Source organism: Eschrichtius robustus, chromosome 2 (genome assembly GCF_028021215.1).
Source record: "Eschrichtius robustus isolate mEscRob2 chromosome 2, mEscRob2.pri, whole genome shotgun sequence".
Lineage (NCBI taxonomy): Eukaryota > Metazoa > Chordata > Mammalia > Artiodactyla > Eschrichtiidae > Eschrichtius > Eschrichtius robustus.
The window spans coordinates 94,604,430-94,628,292 of NC_090825.1; the positions used below are offsets into that span (position 1 = coordinate 94,604,430).

A 23,863-nucleotide genomic window follows, 5' to 3' on the forward strand; every position below is an offset into this window, starting at 1 on the left:
TCACGTTACACAATTCTACCTTTTTTTTTGCTTGTTCCCTTTTCTGGTTCCTAGTTATTCACATTCTGGGAGAGGACAAAGGCCTTTACAGATTCATCAATCCAATCCTTTCTTTTCACAGATAAAGGAGGGTAAATAGCTTGCCCACGGTCCCATTCATCCTCAGTGAAAGAGACTGGGCTAAAACCACCAGGTCTCCTGATCCCCATCTGCTGCTTTTCTCATTACAACGTGACCTGATTCACACTCCGCCTCGTCCCTGGTCTGTATCTGATGGTTCTCCCTCAACCTCAGCTGGGGCAGAAGGGTTGTGAAAGACAGGACCCGGTCCTCTTGGGGCCTCTGGTTTGCTATGAGTGTGGGGCACTAGAAGAGGATGCCAGAAAACGCATCTCCCACTTCCATCCCAAGTCTGAAAGTGACCTACAACACACACACACACACACACACACACACACACACACACACAGAGTCAGGCTCTGTGATCACCTAGCTGAGAAATATTTCCTTGATAGGACTTTGTGTGAGAGAGGAATGTTTAACAGCTGCCATAGGAGAGGTTATTGATTTTAAAGGAGAACATCTGGCCAAGGATACATACACCTTTCAGAAGCTCCTGGTCACACACAATGACCAACAATGGAGAGCTTCCAGCTCCAGGGGTCATGTCAACACCAGGCACGAAGTCCCTGACCACAATACCATCAAATGGGTCACTAATCAGTGGTGGGAACTGCCTCCAAATATACAAATTCCAGCAGAAAGGAAACACATTTGACTGGATTCTCTTAAAGAGCCCTACCATTCTCACATCTATTTTGGGTTTCATATTTATCAGCACTCAACATTCTAAATGTTCTAGTCTGGCTATCCCTATTTCTGGGTGACAACACCGGGAACGCTTTATTGCAACATTCATGAGAGGTGCCTCGAAAGTGAGGGTGGTCGGATCTCTCGAGGCCATTTTTTTCTGCGGTTCCTTTGAGAACAAAATCAAAGTGTTATTGTATTTTTTAAATGTCTATCATAGAAGGTTTTGATCAAGTTCAATACGAGGAATATGAATTTAAAATATCCCTTGTTGTAATCATGAACTAGGAAAACTATGAGAGGAAACAGAGTTCTTGAAACTTTGACAATTTCAAGTTTATGGAAACATCGAAAAGTACCACAATTCTATAGACTGTCCTGCAGAAATTTATCTTTCTTGGGCTCCATAAGTTTCTGTAAGAGTAAGATTCTCTTTCATCTAAACTTTTCCTAGAAATCTGCTTTCTCAAGTGAAGATAAATCATTTGTTTCACAAAACAAGAGCCTGCTGTGTGTTGTGCGTTCCATCTCAGGCAATAAATTGCCTTTGTACCGTATTTCTGGTCTCTTTCCATATAGCTTGCTGTATCCTATACACAGAATCCTGAAAAATCCTTTCCACTTGTGTAGGAAAGCCACGACTTTCTTCCTCCAGGGCGTTGATGGTTCGCAGAGCAAAGGGAGTCCTTTCTCGGGGCAGTGGGTTGTTCAGGGGCCGCATGGGGATGACGGAATTGTACTTGTGCTGCCGGTTAACAGAGTTCATGAGGGACGTATAGAACTGGAACTTACACCAGGTATCTCTTAAAAAGTTTTCGGTCAATAATAAGATTGTCCAGGCAGACCCATTGACAGCATCATCCAAATTCTGTAAATGCTGCCTGCCACATGGCATCTCAGCAAAGATTATTCCAGGTTTGATGCCGAAGTCATTTTCCAGCAGATTCTGGACTCGGAGGGCTTCGTCTGTGTCTTCTTCAGCATGCAGTATCACAAATTTGAGGAACACCTCTTCTTCTTCTTCCTCTTCTGGCATCTCCTCCACTCCCTTGGCTCCCTCCTGCTCCCCTGTTGGCATCTCCGCTGTATTACTATGAGCAGCAGCATTACTCAGGGAGATTTCTTCAGATTTCTTGGAATCTGACTTGTGATGTCTTTGACTCATATCCACACTGTGGCTTCTACCCCAAGAGAGAGAAAGAGGGCAGGGATCCGTTTTAGACTTTCCGATACCCATTATAAAGATCCAAATCAGAATAGGAAAGCTTTATTTCTCAGCATTTCAGTTCATTCTAAAAGGAGAAATAACAAAGCAGAATACCGTAAACTTAATCAAAACATTAAAAATGGAAAATTTCATTCACCCCGAAAACCTCAAAAAGATTATAATATAAAGTTCTCTAAGAAAGAATTGCCAAACAGATCACTGGGAAATGAAATCACTGGTCTTTTTTGAGCTTCACAAGGGCTACCACAGGTAGTCAAGGGTAAGTTAAACAGAGGGTCCAGTTTAATATAACAGGAGATATGTGGAAATTTTAAATGGTATTATAATCACACTATAAACCTCCAAATTAAAATAAATTACTTTGGTATTTTAGAGAAAAGGTACCATATCAACTCTACCCATATGGAGTTTAAATCCAACTTCTCCATAACCAAATTACTGTGTAAGCTAGAAACACGAAAACCTAAAGAAACAGAATATTCCAACATTAAATACAAAATTTATTTTTGTATCAAACACAAATACAAAACAGAATACAGATATCCTAAAGATGGCTAGCAGGCAGCTCTACTGACTCAGAAGAGAAGATCTGAAATGTCAAACGACTTGTTGCCCAGAATTCACGGGTTCAGAGCTTTTTTGTTTGTCTAGGATCAGGCCGTGTTGTAGTGGGGCTGGTGGAGAAACTATAATAAGGATTGTGAAAAGTAAGGAATATCTCTTCCAGCTAATCTTGGGAATACTTACGAAAACATTTATTCACCTAGGGAGAAATTAACATCTTGGTTTGGAAGTGAAATCTGGAAACAAAGCCTTGTGATTTTCTCCAGTGAAATTAACAAATAATCATTGTAGTCTATACTCCTTCTTTTATTTTAAAAATCCTAAATTCAGAGTGGAAGAATTAGATCAGCTGTGAAAGAAAGGTACTCCATGTGAATCTAATTTAAATAAATCTTCAGATAATGTCGGCAGTGTTGTTAATATAACCCCCAAACAGGCAGTTTCAAGGGGGGGGGGTTCTTTTTTATCAAAAGACAGAAAATTTAGAATAATTATAAATTCCATGTTTTCAAACTATGGGCCCATAGGCTATATTCTAAAGCATTTTTATTTATTGTTCATTGGCAAAGACCAGAGTTCAAGAAGAAATTAGAATTTTATTCATTATGACCTAAGTAACATAGCTACATATGCCAAAATATGTCAGGTTTAGAAGCAACCATTCAGCAAAAATGGTGAAAAACTGTTATGGGAAGAAAAAACAAGGAAAAACAGAGGGAATTTTTTTCTAATGTATATAAGGAGTGAAAGGGTTTGCTACTGCCTGTGAATAGTGAAGGAATTGCTGGCTATTGCCTGTCATTTATTCTGTCTGTACTTCAGGTTCTGATCCACAGTATACTGTGCCAGCCACCAAGTGGTAGTCTAAGGCATGACAACCCTCCAATGCTATTGATATCCCAATTAATAAACCTAAATGAACTCAGACTCTCTTCACTGGTTAGGATTAACTGCTGACTTTTTTATTGTATCATTAAAAAAGTTTTACTATGCAGAATTGCGAAAGAAGGTTCCCCTGAATTAAAAAAAAAACTATCCAGAGAAATCTATTAAAGTGTCAATTAAAATGATCTTCACTTATTCGTTGAGATAGGTTTGTTAAACCAACTTCATTATCTTAATCACCAGCTGCTGCAGATGAGTGCATGTGAAGTAATATAAAAGATTTTCACTAAAAAGTGTTGAAAACTTCTAAGGTAAAATGGTGTGTTGAGTCCAAACACAGAATCTTTTGAGATAAATAAAAATAAACAACAAAAGAATTACATTATGAAGAAAAATTACAATTTTATGTCTCATTTTTCTTAAACACTGGTCAGCAAAAAACAGCAAAATACTCCAGAAATCTATGATGTGCTGTTCCAACTTCCAAGCACTCCTGCCCACCCCCACCCGAAGCAGACCAGCGAGGAGAAAATTAGTGACAATGTCTGAAAACTTCACCATAACCTTCTAATTTGGAGAGGAGAGTCAGGAGCTAGCCAAGGGGAAAAGATGTGGGAAGCTTTGCGCTGGAGATCTGCCTTTCCCACCACCACATGAGTCAGAGATGGGGAAGTGGTCCAGATTCTTCACAGGGGTTCTCAAGGCTGGAAGGAAGGGGGAGAACCTGTGTTCACCCGGAGCCAATTAACTCCATCAACAAAGAGAACAGAAGGAAGGCGGGAAACGCAGAAGGAAATAGGGGAGGGGAGAAGGCTGGCACGGAGAATCCTGCGAAGCCTCTTCCGTGCTCTCCTCCTCCATCAGGGACAGTTAGCATCAGGGTTAAAACACTGAGGTTTCAGCTCCTTCCCCTCAGCTAAGCGGGAGGAGAGTGAAGGTGGCTGCAGGGGAGAGGCACACAGGACCACTGTTCACAGGAATACAAACGTGTGTGTGTGTGTGTGTGTGTGTGTGTGTGTGGACATTTCTTTATTTACTTTTTTAGAAGGGTAAACTTTGAAAATATTTATATGGAAAAGCCGCACTCCCATCCTTGTCTTCCCCATCCATCCTGTTGCCCCCATGGCCTCTTACTGGTGACCGCTTTTATTAGTTTTTCCTATATCCTTCCAATATTTCCTCATGAATACATATATTTTTTCTTTCCTTTTTTTAAAAAAAAGTATTATTGTATATATACACATACACTGCCAAACAGCAGTAGGTAGGTAGGTAGATAGACAGATAGATAGTAGATGGCTTTTTCCCTTAGTAATATAACCTCAGAGCCTTCCATAGCAGCACCCGGAGAACCTCCTCTTATTTACATAATCTTCTACATGTGAATGTACCATAACTGTCCCGTTCTTCAATACGTGATTTGTTTCCAGTCTGCTACTATCATGAACAATGTGGCAATGAATAACTTTGTACAAAGGTCATTTATGTGCAAGGTCATCTGCAGAAAAATTGCCCCAAACAGGATTTCTGTATCAAAGGACAAATGCATTTGTCATAGTGATAGATTTGGCCAAATCGCTCTCTGTAAGAACCTTTTTTGGTTTTGTTTTGCTTTTCACTTGACAGAATGACACCTCCACCTCCATCCTTTGTCCCAGAAAAGATCTAAGACCAAAACTACCAATTACTATTGACCACAGCCCAACTGAGCTAATCACATCCCTTCAGGGCAACAGAAATGTGGAAAGATACAACCCATCAGGATGGAGCCCTTAAACCGAAGTTCTGAAGGGAAGATCAACAGGTCCAGGATAAGAAGGAAAGACAGTCCAGAATGTATTCACTTTATATCTAGGCAAACGAAGGTGCCAAAGGAATCCCCCCACATTCAATAGGAGTAAGATGAAAAGAACAGCATGGCATATATGCACACTGGGCAAGTGTGCACAGATGTTACAGGAAATAAGAAAGAAGATAAAGAAGAATCAGAGCATGCAAGAGACAAATAAAAAATTCCATTCTCATTAAGACTACATGCTCTGGAATCAGACTGCCTGTATGTAAATCCCAGCCCTACTATAAAAAAAACTGCAAGACTTTGTACAAATTACTGTACGTATATCTCTGTGCTTTGATTTCATCATGTGTAAAATGGTGATAATTATAATACCTACCTTTAAGGTTTTTACAAAGATCAAATGGCTTAGAAGAGTGCTCCATAAATGTTAGCAGTTAATATTGTTATTACATACATAACAAAGAAGCCAAAGAAAACTTTACGGTTTTACTTTAGTAGCAATAAGAGAAGGCAGAACTAAGCTGTGTGCCTAACAGGGGGGTGAGTGGATGTGGCAGAGGACACCTGCAGAAGTTCCCTTTGACTGTTTCATTGTTCTCAGTAAAAGAGGAAGCAAAACCCCTTCCTTAGGACTGCCCCAAACCTCAATCTCATTTTGTAGTATAAATGATACAGGATGGAGCCCATTGGGGTGAGATTACCGTGTCCACAAGGTTATTATTCTTCCTCAGCCCTACCCAATGCTGATTAGTGTCTGTGTGTACTCTTGCTCCCAGCAGAAGACTTCCGTGGCTGGAAGACAGTCAGGGCAGCACCCGTTGGGTCCTATCCCAGGACAGCCCCTCTCCATGCAGAAATTTCCCAGGAGGTTCTCAGGGTGGTTACAGCCATCAGCCCTCTCTCCCCTGTCCCAAACTAAAAAGTGAAACATCAGTGTGAATTTCTCTTTCATACAAAGTTTACTTTCCTCACCAAGACCTTTGTGAGAGTCAACTGTATGTGTCAGCTGGGCTAGGCTATGGTGCCTAGTTGTTTGGCCAAAGACCAGTCCAGATGTCGTTCTGAAGGTATTTTTTAGGTGAGACTGACATTTAAAGCAGTAGACTTTAACTGTAAAAATAATGAATCACTATGCTGTATACCTGAAACTAATATAATACTGTATTAATCAACTATATTTCTATTTTAAAAAATAAATAAAGCAGTAGACTTTGAGTAAAGATTACCCTCCATAGTGTGGGTGGAACTTACTCAATAAGTGAAGGCCAGAGCAATACTGAGGTTCCTCAAAGAAGAAGGAATCCTGCCTTGGGACGGCAACATAGAAATTCCACCTGAGTTTCCAGCCTTCAGACTCAAGACTGCAAAGTCATCTCCAGCCTGTTTCTAGCCCTGCAGATTTGGGACTTGCCAGCCTCGCCAGTCACATGAGCCAATTCCTTAAAATGAATCTCCCACCCTCCCTCCTCTCTCTCTATAAAATCTATTGGTCCTGTATCTCTGAAAAACCCAAATGCAACCCTCCTTAAAAGTCTGTTGCCCTAGAATTAAGAGTTACTGTTTCCGTTAGATAGCCCCAACCACCAGAGAGCAGACAGCAGAAGCAAGAAAAACTACAATCCTGCAGCCTGTGGACCAAAAACCACAGTTACAGAAAGATAGAGAAGATGAAAAGGCAGAGGGCTAGGTACCAGATGAAAGAACAAGAAAAAACCCCAGAAAAACAACTAAATGAAGTGGAGATAGGCAACCTTCCAGAAAAAGAATTCAGAATAATGATAGTGAAGATGATTCAGGACCTCGGAATAAGAATGGAGGCAAAGATTGAGAAGATGCAAGAAATGATTAACAAAGACCTAGAAGAATTAAAGAACCAACAAACAGAGATGACCAATACAATAACTGAAATGAAAACTACACTAGAAGGAATCAATAGCAGAATAACTGAGGCAGAAGAACGGATAAGTGACCTGGAAGACAGAATGGTGGAATTCACTGCTGCGGAACAGACTAAAGGAAAAAGAATGAAAAGAAATGAAGACAGCCTAAGAGACCTCTGGGACAACATTAAATGCAACAACATTCGCATTATAGGGGTCCCAGAAGGAGAAGAGAGAGACAAAGGACCAGAGAAAATATTTGAAGAGATTATAGTCGAAAACTTCCCTAACATGGGAAAGGAAATAGCCACCCAAGTCCAGGAAGCGCAGAGAGTCCCATACAGAATAAACCCAAAGGGAAACACGCCGAGACACATAGTAATCAAAGTGGCAAAAATTAAAGACAAAGAAAAATTATTGAAAGCAGCAAGGGAAAAACGACAAATAACATACAAGGGAACTCCCATAAGGTTAACAGCTGATTTCTCAGCAGAAACTCTGCAAGCCAGAAGGGAGTGGCATGATATGCTTAAAGTGATGAAAGGGAAGAACCTACAACCAAGATTACTCTACCCAGCAAGGATCTCATTTAGATTTGATGGAGAAATCAAAAGCTTTACAGACAAGCAAAAGCTAAGAGAATTCAGCACCACCAAACCAGCTCTACAACAAATGCTAAAGGAACTTCTCTAAGTGGGAAACACAGGAGAAGAAAAGGACCTACAAAAACAAACCCAAAACAATTAAGAAAATGGTCATAGGAACATACATATCGATAATTACCTTAAACGTGAATGGATTAAATGCCCCAACCAAAAGACATAGACTGGCTGAATGGATACAAAAACAAGACCCATATATATGCTGTCTACAAGAGACCCACTTTAGACCTAGGGACACATACAGACTGAAAGTGAGGGGATGGAGAAAGATATTCCATGCAAATGGAAATCAAAAGAAAGCGGGAGTAGCTAAACTCATATCAGATAAAACAGACTTTAAAATAAAGAATGTTACAAGAGACAAGGAAGGACACTACATAATGATCCAGGGATCAATCCAAGAAGAAGATATAACAATTATAAATATATATGCACCCAACATAGGAGCACCTCAATACATAAGGCAACTGCTAACAGCTCTAAAAGAGGAAATTGACAGTAACACAATAATAGTGGGGGACTTTAACACCTCACTTACACCAATGGACAGATCATCCAAAATGAAAATAAATAAAGAAACAGAAGCTTTAAATGACACAAAAGACCAGATAGATTTAATTGATATATATAGGACATTCCATCCAAAAACAGCAGATTACACGTTCTTCTCAAGTGCGCACGGAACATTCTCCAGGATAGATCACATCTTGGGTCACAAATCAAGCCTCAGTAAATTTAAGAAAATTGAAATCATATCAAGCATCTTTTCTGACCACAACGCTATTAGATTAGAAATGAATTACAGAGGAAAAAACGTAAAAAAGACAAACACATGGAGGCTAAACAATACGTTACTAAATAACCAAGACATCACTGAAGAAATCAAAGAGGAAATAAAAAAATACCTAGAGACAAATGACCATGAAAACACGACGACCCAAAACCTATGGGATGCAGCAAAAGCAGTTCTAAGAGGGAAGTTTATAGCTATACAAGCCTACCTCAAGAAACAAGAAAAATCTCAAGTAAACAATCTAACCTTACACCTAAAGAAACTAGAGAAAGAAGAACAAACAAAACCCAAAGTTAGCAGAAGGAAAGAAATCATAAAGATCAGAGCAGAAATAAATGAAATAGAAACAAAGAAAACAATAGCAAAGATCAATAAAACTAAAAGTTGGTTCTTTGAGAAGATAAACAAAATTGATAAGCCATTAGCCAGACTCATCAAGAAAAAGAGGGAGAGGACTCAAATCAATAAAATCAGAAATGAAAAAGGAGAAGTTACAACAGACACCGCAGAAATACAAAGCATCCTAAGAGACTACTACAAGCAACTTTATGCCAATAAAATGGACAACCTGGAAGAAATGGACAAATTCTTAGAAAGGTATAACCTTCCAAGACTGAACCAGGAAGAAACAGAAAATATGAACAGACCAATCACAAGTAATGAAATTGAAACTGTGATTAAAAATCTTCCAACAAACAGAAGTCCAGGACCAGATGGCTTCACAGGTGAATTCTATCAAACATTTAGAGAAGAGCTAACACCCATCCTTCTCAAACTCTTCCAAAAAATTGCAGAGGAAGGAACACTCCCAAACTCATTCTATGAGGCCACCATCAGCCGGATACCAAAACCAGACAAAGACACTACAAAAAAGTAAAATTACAGACCAATATCACTGATGAATATAGATGCAAAAATCCTCAACAAAATACTAGCAAACAGAATCCAACAACACATTAAAAGGATCATACACCACGATCAAGTGGGATTTATCCCAGGGATGCAAGGATTCTTCAATATACGCAAATCAATCAACGTGATACACCATATTAACAAATTGAAGAATAAAAACCATATGATCATCTCAATAGATGCAGAAAAAGCTTTTGACAAAATTCAACACCCATTTCTGATAAAAACTCTCCAGAAAGTGGGCATAGAGGGAACCTACCTCAACATAATAAAGGCCATATATGACAAACCCACAGCAAACATCATTCTCAATGGTGAAAAACTGAAAGCATTTCCTCTAAGATCAGGAACGAGACAAGGATGTCCACTCTCACCACTATTATTCAACATAGTTCTGGAAGTCCTAGCCACGGCAATCAGAGAAGAAAAAGAAATAAAAGGAATACAAATTGGAAAAGAAGAAGTAAAACTGTCACTGTTTGCGGATGACATGATACTATACATAGAGAATCCTAAAACTGCCATCAGAAAACTGCTAGAGCTAATCAATGAATATGGTAAAGTTGCAGGATACAAAATTAATGCACAGAAATCTCTTGCATTCCTATACACTAATGATGAAAAATCTGAAAGAGAAATTAAGGAAACACTCCCATTTACCATTGCAACAAAAAGAATAAAATACCTAGGAATAAACCTACCTAGGGAGACAAAAGACCTGTATGCAGAAAACTGTAAGACACTGATGGAAGAAATTAAAAGATGATACCAACAGATGGAGAGATATACCATGTTCTTGGATTGGAAGAATCAACATTGTGAAAATGAGTACACTACCCAAAGCAATCTACAGATTCAATGCAATCCCTATCAAATTATCAATGGCATTTTTTATGGAGCTAGAACAAATCATCTTAAAATTTGTATGGAGACACAAAAGACCCCGAATAGCCAAAGCAGTCTTGAGGCAAAAAAATGGAGCTGGAGGAATCAGACTCCCTGACTTCAGACTATACTACAAAGCTACAGTAATCAAGACAATATGGTACTGGCACAAAAACAGAAACATAGATCAATGGAACAAGATAGAAAGCCCAGAGATTAACCCACGCACCCATGGTCAACTAATCTATGACAAAGGAGGCAAAGATAGACAATGGAGAAAAGACAGTCTCTTCAATAAGTGGTGCTGGGAAAACTGGACAGCTACATGTAAAAGAATGAAATTAGAATACTCCCTAACACCATACACAAAAATAAACTCAAAATGGATTCGAGACCTAAATGTAAGACTGGACACTATAAAACTCTTAGAGGAAAACATAGGAAGAACACTCTTTGACATAAATCACAGCAAGATCTTTTTTGATCCACCTCCTAGAGTAATGGAAATAAAAACAAAAATAAACAAGTGGGACCTAATGAAACTTCAAAGCTTTTGCACAGCAAAGGAAACCATAAACAAGACGAAAAGACAACCCTCAGAATGGGAGAAAATATTTGCAAATGAATCAACGGACAAAGGATTAATCTCCAAAATATATAAACAGCTCATTCAGCTCAATATTAAAGAAACAAACACCCCAATCCAAAAATGGGCAGAAGACCTAAATAGACATTTCTCCAAAGAAGACATCCAGACGGCCACGAAGCACATGAAAAGATGCTCAACATCACTAATTATTAGAGAAACGCAAGTCAGAACTACAATGAGGTATCACCTCACCCCTGTTAGAATGGGCATCATCAGAAAATCTACAAACAACAAATGCTGGAGAGGGTGTGGAGAAAAGGGAACCCTCTTGCACTGTTGGTGGGAATGTAAATTGATACAGCCACTATGGAGAACAATATGGAGGTTCCTTAAAAAACTAAAAATAGAATTACCATATGACCCAGCAATCCCACTACTGGGCATATACCCAGAGAAAACCGTAATTCAAAAAGACACATGCACCCGAATGTTCATTGCAGCACTATTTACAATAGCCAGGTCATGGAAGCAACCTAAATGCCCATCAACAGACGAATGGATAAAGAAGTTGTGGTACATATATACAGTGGAATATTACTCAGCCATAAAAAGGAACGAAATTGAGTCATTTGTTGAGACGTGGATGGATCTAGAGACTGTCATACAGAGTGAAGTAAGTCAGAAAGAGAAAAACAAATATCGTATATTAATGTATGTATGTGGAACCTAGAAAAATGGTACAGATGAGCCAGTTTGCAGGGCAGAAGTTGAGACACAGATGTAGAGAATGGACATATGGACACCACGGGGGGAAAAGTGCGGTGGGGTGGGGATGGTGGTGTGCTGAATTGGGCGATTGGGATTGACATGTATACACTGATGTGTATAAAATCGATGCCTAATAAGAACCTGCAGTATAAAAAAACAAACAAAACAACTAATACTAAACTTTCATTGGGTTATTTGTATGGAAGTATGTTAATATAAATGTTTCAGACATTACATGAAATTTCTAAAAATCTTATATTTGTATGTGTATGGAAATATGTATGGAAATATGTTAATATAAATGTTTCAGACATTACATGAAATTTCTAAAAATCTTATATGTTCTGGTATAATGTTATATGTAATAATCCTAGTTATTACTTAAAATGTATATCTCAGAAATAACTAATTTTCTTGTCAACTGCATTATTATGAACTTTCATCAAATCTTTAACCGTGGTCATTTTTAAGTCTTTTGTCATTTACAGACAGTTCTGGGTGTACTCTGATGATTTTGCAAATATGTTCCTATAAAAGGGTTTCATCTTCAAGAAATTCATGGAAAAGACTCTGACAAGTACAGGTTTCTGGTAACTGACTGTACTGCTGAACTGAATGAATAAGCATTTTCAGAACTCTAATGAAAAACTGATGAACTCATAAAAGTGCTAACAAAAGATCAAGATAAAAAAAAAAATTAATTACATGGGACTGAGTGAACTGATGAGGATAAGTATAATTTGTGTGACTTTCTGTCTGAATTAAAAAAAAAAAATCCTACAAGGACTCAGAGGCAAAGAATATACAAATCAATTTTCACTGCAAAGTAAAGGAGCTGTTACAGTGGAGGATTACTGGACTGAATGTCAATATTATGACATAGTATGAGTGTGTTTCATGTTTGGTAATTGCAATCATTGTTGCTTTTGTTGTGGTCATCCATGTACAATGCTTGGTGTCAGTCTATTTATCTCTTGTAAAAATAAAAAAATTAAAAAAAAAAGAAATGAAAGGCATTTAAAAAAAAAAAAAAAAAAAAGAGTTACTGTTTCCATTTAAAAAAAATTTTGACCACTTGGGAAGAGAGGCTCCCAAAAAGCAGTAAGTAAAACAATGACCAGTAATAATTTGATAATAAAATACATATGCATAAACCATTTTCAACCTGTCCATGTGTTTACCACAGAAAAAGCTTATGCGTTTAAATCACTGCCTCTGAAATGTAACACATTTAACAAACATTTAGGCATCTAGTTCTTGGATCCTTTAGCCCCGGAGAACTTTTTCCTATCTGAATAGCACCATCTTGTGGGAAATACATACAAAATTAATAGTTTCTTTGCTTAATTCAATTAATAAATAGGTTTTGTCATTATTAATAAGGGTTGTTGAAAACTTACTCTGCACCAAGACCTGCTGGGTTTTAGGGATGTGGACCCAGGACAAGCAGATAATTAGGACTCATTGCACTGGTGCTTCATTCAAATAACAGGTGCTACCAGAGCACTCAGGATGGACACGCAGTGGGGAGCACTGCATCAGTAAGACCGAGAGGCGGACGGTTTCCAGGCAGTGGGAGCACCATTTGCAAAAAAAAAACACTGAAGCACCAGAGGGCACAGTGTATTAGGATCATTTTGCTGTTACAATAACCTAGATGAGAAAGCAGAGCCCTGAACTAAGGAAGTTATGGTGGAGATGAAGATATGTAGGAGGTGCCAGGGGTTGGGAGGGTGACGGAGAAGGAAGAATCAAGTATGCTTCCCAAGTCTATGCCTTGTTACATTCGCTGAGTCGTTTGCTGAGACAAGCAGGGTGGGGGTTGGATGTAGTTGACCATTTCATCCAGTTTGGGACACAGGGAGCTTAGGGTGCCTGTGACCTGGAACAGGAGCTGTCCAATGGGTACTTACACATGTAGGTCCGAGGCTGAGGAGAGTATCTCGATGGGAGGTAAAAGCTTGACACTAGCTCAAATCTGTGAGTAACTGAAAACAAGTAGAAAGAAAAGAGAAGGAAGAGAGCTGAAGACAGAATCAATGCCTGAGGGGCACCTGGAGGAGGGGGGGGGCCATAAAGGAGAGGGAGGAGTGGCACCTGGGCAGCAGGAAAATCAGGCAAAGAATCCGGAAGCCAAGGCAAGAGAGTACCTCGAGCAGTGGTCAGCGTCCAAGGCATTGAGCCCCTTGAGGTTCTCCGGAGCAGTTCCAGGGGATGGTGGGAGTCACCAGTATGCTCAAGAGTCTAGAGGATGAGGATGAGGGGGCGGGGGAGGGGGAAAGCTTAGCTAAGAAGGAAAGAAGCCAACAGCTACAAACGAACATAGGGTGGGGAGAGGATTTCATGAAGAGAGGAGAAACTCAGAATGCTTGGAAACGGAGGGAACTGGCTAGTAGAGAGAAAGGATGAAAAATATGGATGGGAGCTTCTTAGAGCCGAGCTGTTCTCCTCTTGGTCATTGGGCAGCTCTCTCTCCTACTCCCCCTTTCCCTGGGAGAGGAGAGAGGCCACCTAACTCCTGAGGGTGCTAGGTCCCGGGCTAATGTCTGTGATGAATACTGCAGATGATGCGGTGACCTACAGGACTTTGGGTTTTAGCTTCTTGGGAGAAGGTGAGTGTGCACTTTGCTTTTTTTTTTATCAGGGATGGCTGCATTATATTGGAAGAGAGCACATTTCTTGCTGTCATCGTCTGGAGGTTTAGGTATGGAAAGAAGGGAAGGTACGGATGTTAAGTAGCCAAAGGGGAGTTCTGTAACAGATCCTGCAGATTTGCTCATGCAAAACTTATTCCAACTTCCTTTTAGTGAGCCTTCCTGTACTTCCTGTACCACAAGTACTAAAAGCTCTATTTCCTAGACTTCCTTGAAGCTAGGGTTCTGGATGTAATTTAAGTTCTGTCAATCAGATGTACTTACTAGTCTGAGTTAAATATGAAGGGAGGCAGAGCATGAGGCAGTGACTTCGCTGGTTAAGACTCTAGCAGGGTTGGTGTGATTCAGAGCTGGCAGCTTGCTGATCTGGCAGGAGGTTTCGTGGTTGTGGCAAAAGCTCCAGCTCCGGACTTCCCTGGTGGCGCAGTGGTTAAGAATCCGCCTGCCAATGCAGGGGACACGGGTTCAAGGCCTGGTCCGGGAAGATCCCACATGCCGCGGAGCAACTGAGCCTGTGCGCCACAACTACTGAGCCTGCACTCTAGAGACCGCGCACCACAACTACTGAGCCCACATGCCACAACTACTGAAGCCCGTGCTCCGCAACAGGAGAAGCCACCGCAATGAGAAGCCCGCGCACCGCAACGAAGAGTAGCCCCCGCTTCCCGCAACTAGAGAAAGCCCGCACACAGCAAGGAAGACCCAACACAGCCAAAAATAAATAAATAAATAAATTTTTAAAAAGCTCCAGCGCCACTAGACCAGTTCGGTAGGTGGTGGTCTGAGGTATTCCTAGAAACTCAATCTGGACTCTAGCTCTTCAACTTACCCAATGATACTGTACATTTTGTAATATCCTCTAATGTACACGTTTCTGCTTAAACTAGCTATAGTAGACTCTGTTCTCTGCAACAAAACTATGATTGATACAACATCCAAATCCAGGCCAGGGAACTACAGCAGGTCAGCAGCAAAACATGGTCTGCCACCTGTTTTTATAAGTAAAGTTTTACTGGAAGACAGCCATGCCCATTCATTTCTGTATTGCCTATGGCAAATTTCATGCTACAGAGGCAGAACTGAATAGTTCCAACAGGAGCCGTGTGGCCTGTATCACCCATTGTATTCATTGTCAGGACCCAACAGAATAGACCTGAGCCAGCCAGACAAGGAACATGTAGACTTTTCTTTCAGGCTTCTTCACACTGGAAATATTTTATTAAAATAAAATCCCAACTAGGGTGATCAATATCTTCAGGAATAGGATGGGTAGAATTTGAATCCACCTGTTCTTTACTGAAATAACACTATCGAGAGTCAGCTGTCATTTATTTATTTTCTTCTTTTGGGGCTTGCACAGAATCCATAAGGATAGCAAAGGCCCAGTATAAAGGAAAGGATTAATTATCAAATATTACCCATTGATACTTACAGTCTAACTAAGCTAGTGCCTGTATTTTTCATTTTAGGTACCAAAGCTTGCATTAGAAATGTTAGGGATCTGTAGGAGTCTAAAACCCTATATCTTCCCTTCATGGCTCTAGTCACACTACAATTAATTACATGTTTGAGTATCTGCTTAGTTTCTCATCTTTCCCATTAGACTGTAAACTCTATCAGAGTAACACCAAATCTGTCTTGCTTGTCACTGTATCTCCAGAGTCTTGCACATAGACAGCATTCAACAATACCTTCTGAATGAATGAATGAATTAGACAATTCCAAATATAAGACCTAACACAGTTTTTCAAGTTGAGAGATAGCTGAACAGATAGCTCTTTATCATCCCTAGCATATAAATTATTGACTCAATCAGAATAGGGACCAGCCTATCCAAATGTATGGATTTTTTAATGAGAAATTACGTTACATTTTTAAAAACGGTGTGAATATAAATATGGTACATTCATTTCAAGATACAGCTCAAGGGTCATATTTGGCTGAATGCATTTCCTTTGATCTCCAGGTTGAGTTAAGTACTCCTCCTCCAGCTGCCCATAATATCCTGCTCATATTTCTTATAATATGTATCGCACAGCACTTTTAACCTGTCTTCCTTGCTGGCCTGGGAGGTAGCTTCCACCTCATTTTCCCAGACTTCTCTACCATGGAAAATGGCGCCATCATTTGCCCAGTTACAACAGCCAGAAACCTCAGGCATCACTGACACTTTCCCCTTCCATTCCTACACTTTCACTTCCAAGCTGTCAGCAAGCCAACCTGCAAAACCCATCTCAAAATGTTCCACTTCCCTCCCCACTGCATTTTCACTCTAGATCAACATCTCTCCCCTAGTCTACTACACTGCTCCTTCCTAATCGGTCTCCTATAGCCACTCTTGGTCAGTCTAATCCATTCTCCACTCAGCAGCCACAACGATCTTTTTTAAGTACATACAACTGATCAAATTACTACCATTTACACCCCTGCAATGGGTTCCTACTGCTCTTAGAATCAAAATTTCTTAATATGGCAAGGATGCCCTGCAGGATCCGGCTCCTTCAGCTCCAAGCTTATCTCGTGCTTCTCTTCCCTCTGCTCCCCCAGTTCCCTACATGTGTGTCTTTTTTTTGTTTCTCAAACTTGCTCAGCTTTCTCCTGTCACAGGATCTATGGAAACATTTTATTGCAATTCTGAAGTATGAGTTACATGACTATATTTCCTTATTAGAGAACTTGTACATAGTATCATAGGCTAGCCAACATTCTATTGGAGGTACACAATCAAAATGTTCAAAAAGTAGGGAATGGCAACAGAAACTATGTCGTATTATTCATATGATTGAACCCTATTAAATCATCAAAATGTTTACAAATGTTACGAATTATTTTAACGACATGAGAAAATGCTTCCATAACAATAAGTGAAAAAAATAGACTATAAAATAAAATATACTGTAAAACTTTGTAAAAACAAACTATAGAGAAAATAGATTGGAATGAAGTATACCAAAAAGTTAACATTGGTTAGCTGTGTATGGTAGATGTGTGAATGTACATGTATCTATATCTATACACCCTTTTCCTACAATGATAATGTAATCTGGAAAAAAAAAGATTTCTTAGTAAATACATTATTCTCTAGATTTTGTTTTTAAATAGAGGTCACATTCACTTAATGCCTCAAATAGTATATACTTTATGTGCCATATCTGCACATTTTGGATGGGTTGAGCTCACCTCCAGGTTTAACTCTGTTTGATCTCCTGTTTTTGTTTTTTTTTATCTATATGCAAATTTTCCAATAGTCTGGATTTGCTAACTCTAAACCCAACAGGGGTCCTCCAATATCTTACTTAATTACACATACTAGAAGGCAGACTATTCATCTCCACAATACCTAAAACAGGTCCTTGAGCAAGTAAATGTTTAATTAATTTTTAAAAAATTGCTTCTATCAGGTAGAAAAACAAAAATACACAAACTGGTCTTCCCCTGAGCACTGTCTTTTTCATCTGTGGAGCCTGTCTCTTTTCTCAGCTGTTAGGAAGGTCCAGGTCGATGAGTGCTGTCTAATCAACATACAGAAGCTTGGGGCGGGAGATTTGACCATGATTTCACTCATGGCTTTCCTCTAACCCTCCTACTCTTTGTTCCATATTCCAAATCCCTTTCTTTTAAAATTTTATTTAATCTTCTATTGTATATGTTTATTCAAGCATCTGAAATCCCAACTCTGAAATGAGAAAAAAATTTTTTTCTGTTCTTTTAAAAGAGAGGAAGGTATTGGGTTGGCCAAAAAGTTCATTCAGGTTTTTCTGTAAACTTTTTGGCCAGCCTAATAGTACCTATTCTACTGGTAACATCACAGAACTAGTTCCTTGGGATTAAAATAAGAAATAAACATTATGTAAATTAAACGGTCTTTTATTTCCCAACAGCTTTTCGTGAAGATGAAAATATTGCTTTTCATTTCCATTCCCACATATTTTAAAAAGAGAACTGAATCTTGCTATGATTCTTGTTATTCTGACACTGGCTCAGTCACTACACAACTTAAAGACGTGTATAATATTCTCTGAACAAGTGCCTTCATTTTTCTTCTTCCCATTAAAACTACCTGTTACTGGTACCACTCAACAAGGTTCTGAATCAGAGACTACTGCTTCCCACTGAAGCAAAGGAATTGAAAAAAAAATATTGCATATTCTTTCCAGTAAACAGAGTATTTCCCTTTCATTTTCTACATTTAGGAATGAGAACTAGCCTTAAAGGGCAAACCTTCTCCAAACCAGGAACAACATTTTATAAAAGGGCAAACCTGTACATCTTATCAAAGTGAGACTCAAGAGAAAGCTGCTTGTGCACTTTCAATATTAGAGAGTCCTAGCAACCAACAAGGATTTAACGGTGCCATAAGCTTCGTGGAATATTAGAGAACAGCGTTCAGTATCTAACAGCCACCAACCCAGAGGATCAGTGACAAGATGTTACCAGGACTAAGGCAGTAACCCCTGAGACAGTATCTGAACAGGGGAGTGAGGAAAGTGAAGGTGTACAGCCTGCCATGGCCTAGCAGAGGCCTGCTGCAGGCAAGGAGAACAGCAGCAAGATCAGAGCCACTCCAGCTGAGGGCGGGGCGGGGTGGGGGCAGGGCGGGGACGGGGACGGGGACGGGGACGGGTGGGAAGCAGAGGATAAGACCAGGGAAGCAGTCAGGGGTGAGATGACACAGGGCTTTGAGCCGTTGTAAGAATTTGGTTTTTATGATTCTGATGAGAAGCCACCAGAAGGTTTTGAAGGGAAGTGAAAGTTCTGATTAGATATTTCTAAAAAACCACTGCTGTTTGGAGAAACACTATAGAGAAGCAAGGGTAGAAGCTGGAAGACCAAATCAGAGTCTTCACAGTTGTCCAGTAAAAGAGAATTGTGGTTTGTGTTAGAGAGGGCACATAATATGTGGTCGAACTTGAGCTATCTTTTCAAGGTAGAGTCAACAGTTTGCTGGATGCTTGGATGTGGGGTCAGAGCTGAAAAGAGGAGTCGATGACGATCCCTAGAGTTTCAGCCTCATTGAATGGCAGTAACGTTTCCTGTGATAAGGAAGGTAAGTGAGGGGCAAACAGAAGAGGACTGTGTGGGTGTGTATCAGTAATTCTGTTTGGACACACTACATTTAAATGCTGATCAGACTTCCCAGTGGAGATGTTGAGCAAATAGCTAGACACATGCGTCTAGAGCTCAGGACAGAAGTAAAACTAGAAAGAAAAATTTGGAAGTCATCAGCTTATAGATGTTATTTATAGTCATGAAATATGGCTTGCGATAGAAATTGCCTTGGGAGAAAGTTATGGCTCAAAAGAGAATATGGCCAAGAACCAAGCACTGTGGCAGTCTAACAGTGGTTGAGAAAAGAAGGAAAAGCCTGGAGACACAGAAAGAGTGACCAGTGAGGTGGAAGGAAATGCAGAAGAAGGTGGTGGTGACCTGGAAGCCAAATGCAGAAAAAATATCAAGGAGGAGGGAGCGAACAACTGTGTCATAGGAGGTGGAAATGTACACAGACACTGGATTTCACAAGTGACATGGGGGTGATGGAGACAAAAAGCCTGAGATGAGAGTGTGGAGGAGGAAACAGGAGGAGCAGAAATAAAGGCTTGGAGGCAAGTCTTTCAAAGACCTTTTTCTCGTTCTCTTTCTTTTCTTTCTTTCTTTTGTCTTTTTAAGTAAAAGGGAGCAAAGAAATGGGTGGGACCTAGGAGGAGACATTTGGTCTAGCGGGGATTATTTAAAGGCAAGTGATTTATCAGCAGGTACTTGTTAAACGAATAAATTTAAAAATACCACAGGGAGCCAATGATTCAACAGATGAGGTGCAAAACATCCAACATACAGCTGGACATCTGAATAACATTTACTTTGTTTCAGGAGAATGTAAGGCATTATTCTATATATGCCCATCTACTTTCTGATTTCAGTGAGACATAAAATGAAATTGCTTATCTCTATAACCAACGCACTATTTAAGATTATTTTTAAAGACTTTTAAAACCAAAGTTTACTGCCATGAAAAACTGGAGAGGTCCTAACTAACAAAATTCTGAAAACAAGCTCACAGCTGCCAGCCCAAATTATTTCTATCCAAATTAGCTTTGGGACAAGATCCCAAATCAGCAAACCAAAACCAAAACTTTCAGCACTGGCTCAAGTGTGCCTGGCGGAGGCTCCCACAGAACCTTTAAGCCCTCTGAGACGCTGGGCTCTTTGCTTAGGGTTCTGAGGTTTCTCTAAAAGATAGGTTTCCTAGTCAACATGAAACTTACAAGACAGGCAGAGAGTTGCGGGGTCCTCCCTTCAGAGCGAGGCAACTCTGCTGGAAGGACGGCCGGCTCGCCCACCCCCGCGCCCGCCCGGGCGCCCGCTACTTGCCGGGGAGGCGGGCGGCGCAGCACCTCCGCCACGGGTCCGTCCTCCTCGCCCGCCGAGCGCTGCGCGACTTCCCGTGGGGGTCGGGAAGGAGAGGCGGCCGGTCCACTGCGCGCCGCAGACCCCGCCCCACGCCCGCGGCCCGGCGCCGCGCAAGGCGGGGCGTGCGGAAGTCAGGGGGCCGCCGAGCCCCCTCCCTTCGGCGACGCGCCGCCACTTAACCCTTGCAGGTCGACCCCGCCGGAGGGAGTCTGGGCTTTACGAGGCTGGAAGTCTCTGGGCGGCGGGAAGGAGAGGGCGAGAGGGCGAGAGGGCGGGAGGGCGGAGGAGGGGAACTCGCGCAGGGTAATTGTCCCTGCGCTGCTTTTTTTTTGTTTTGTTTTTTTTAATGTCCCTTGAGGCCCGACTTGGAGGCCCGGAAGGAAAGGGACTCAGCTGTCTGTTCCTTACAGACGTGAGTGCGGGCGTGGGAGCTGCAGTCGCTGCCTCCGCGCCTACCTAGCGCGCCCAGCGTGGAGCCTGCAGCGGAGCCCGGGGCTCACACCAGAAGCCCCTAGACTCTAAAGGAAGGAAACGGCCAGTCTCACCCAAACAAACCCTCTAAGACCCTTCCCGAGGTACAGCGACTCTCCGGGTCCTCCAAGTTGGTCCCTTGGCTCTTCCTTTCTCTTTGGGGTTCTCTCACTGACTACTGCTGCAGTCAGCCACATCCTGGTTGGGGGTGGTGGCGTATCAGTACCTCCCCACTCTCAACACCAGCCAAAAGCCACCTTGAGAAAGATTCCTTTCTCAGATTCTTTTGAACAGCCGAAATAGACTGGAACTCCGCAGAATATTTAGGGAGAACAGGAAAGCAACCAAGTAATTCTAAGAAGGATAAAATGCCTGATAAAGCCAAATATGTTATCCTACCATATCTATCTCAGGCTCCCAATCCCAGTCATTCCCAAAGAACCCAGTTCAGAAACCACTTACCCCCCACCCAACCCCACCCCCCGCCTTCTTTTCAGGCACTCCCTACTCACTGCCAAAGGAGGAGAACCCCATTACTAAACGTCAGAGAAGACAATGAATAGTACATTGGAATTGAAGGTCCATACCTGGATCTCAGAGGCTTACTACTGGTAGAGCTAAGTTATTTTCTCTTCCTCTCCCCCCTACTTAGCATGAGGATGGTCCATTGAAGGTGGCACTGGCAGACAGTAATTACTTGGTGAAATGCCCTATTAAGCATCATGTCAACACAATTCATTATGCACTGGCAGCTGGTTTCTCCTCCCTCTATTTTTTCAGGCAAACAGTGGCCTTCCTGTTACTAAATCTGGTACTTTTTGTTGCCTTCATTTCCCAATCTCCCTTTGGCAATTGACAAGGTTGATCATTGTCTCCTCCAGATACTCTAGTTCCTTGATATTAACAACCCGTGGGGCCTTCATGCTCATCCTACTTGTTAAAATTTTTCTCTTTCAGTCTCTTCTGCCTGTTCCTCTTCCTCTGGCAACCCTTCATACCACTGCTTTCCAAACTTTTTCATTGAAATATCACTAATGACAAAGGGGATAAACATTTACTTCCCCATTCATCACCCACATCACATGCATAAGTGAACCTAAAGTCACTAATGTCAAGGGCAAATTTACTTGAATTGTCTCATTTTATGTTTTAAATTGCTCCAAATTTTGCATTGTTCTTCATAAATATTCACATGTTGTACTAAAAAAAAATTTCAAATTGGTTACAAGTTAAATTTTCTCCCCAAATTATCAAGTATACATGTCAAGAAAATGCACCAATCACTTATGCCACAAATATTTAGAGTCTTCTAAAGGCACTAGGGATACAGTGTGAACAAGACAAAGATGGCCCCAGTCCTCATGGAGATTTTGCAGTCTAGAGCAGGAGACAGAGGACAGACATTGTGTACAATTTCAGATCCATTCATTGAAAAGAATGAATGAATGGAAGAAAGCAGAGTAAAGTGGGGAGGAGTGCTAATTAAGTCAGGAAAGAGATGGCTTCTCTGACATGTAAAACGTTTTTCCTGTGGCTTCATACCCTTGAAACCCTTGGCATTCAATGCTCGTGTTTTCAGGGTCTTGATCCACTGTCCTCTTTCGCTTACTCTACCATTTCCCTGGATATCTTACATATGTCCATCAGACTCACAGCTCAATCAGTAAGGATATAAATGATTTGAACATGATTAATGAACTTGACCTCATTGACAGATACAGATTATGGCACCCAATACAATTTCAGAACACATATTCTTTTCACATACATATGGAACATTAACAAAATCAGGCCATGTTTTTGGCCATTGAGCAAGTCTCCACAAAGCAAATAAAAACAAATCAAAAGACTGAAATAATATGAACGTGTTCACTAACCACTAATCTGAAAAACAAAAACAAAAATGAGAAAAGCCCCTATATGTCTGGAAGTTAAAAGACATTTCAAAATAAGCCATGGGTCAAAAAATAAATCACAGCAGAAATCATAAAATATTTCAATTTGAATGTTCCTAAAAATACTAAATATCAAAACTTGTGGGATATAGCTAAAATACAATGAGAGGGAAATTTCTAGTCTTAAATGGGCATATCAGAAAACAAAGCCAGGAAGTCAACTGTCTAAACAACCACATCAAGAAATTAGGGAAGAAAAAAACCCCAGGAAATGAAATCCAAATAAAAAGATAGAAATGATAAAAATAAGACCAGAAATTCAAGATTAGAAAAAAAATAACAGAGGATCCACAAGAGCAAAAGATGGTTCTTTGAAAAAGACTAATAAAATGAATAAACAGCTGGTAAAACTAGTCAGCAAAAAAAGAGAGAGAAGACACAAATAACAATACTAGAAATAAAAAGGAAACATCACCACAGATCATGACATTTAAAATATGAAAGATATTAACAACTTCATTCCAATAAGCTATTTAGATGAAATGAACTGGGAGAGACAGTTATCCATGTGTCTCTTACGTTCCTCTATGTCTTACTGAGTACATGCAAGACCCTGACTACTCTTTACCTGAGCCATTTCTTAGGGTAGCACTTACAGTGA

General features: G+C 40.5%; 1 protein-coding gene across 3 annotated transcripts; it reads right to left on the minus strand.

Annotated features, from left to right (window-relative positions):
* Positions 1-551: 551 nt before the first annotated feature.
* TICAM2 (TIR domain containing adaptor molecule 2) lies at positions 552-20,912 on the minus strand. Of its 3 annotated transcripts, none has more exons than XM_068535750.1 (2): positions 20,692-20,912; positions 552-1,991 (listed from the first exon to the last, which is right to left on the minus strand). In XM_068535750.1, the coding sequence occupies exon 2, from the start codon at positions 1,973-1,975 to the stop codon at positions 1,340-1,342; it is 636 nt and encodes a 211-aa protein (XP_068391851.1). In that variant the 5' UTR covers positions 1,976-1,991; positions 20,692-20,912; the 3' UTR covers positions 552-1,339. The 3 variants fall into 3 exon arrangements, with proteins under 3 accessions (XP_068391851.1, XP_068391848.1, XP_068391850.1); XM_068535747.1 differs by having other exon boundaries at positions 552-2,102; XM_068535749.1 differs by lacking the exon at positions 20,692-20,912 and adding an exon at positions 14,693-14,754 and having other exon boundaries at positions 552-2,102.
* Positions 20,913-23,863: the final 2,951 nt, after the last annotated feature.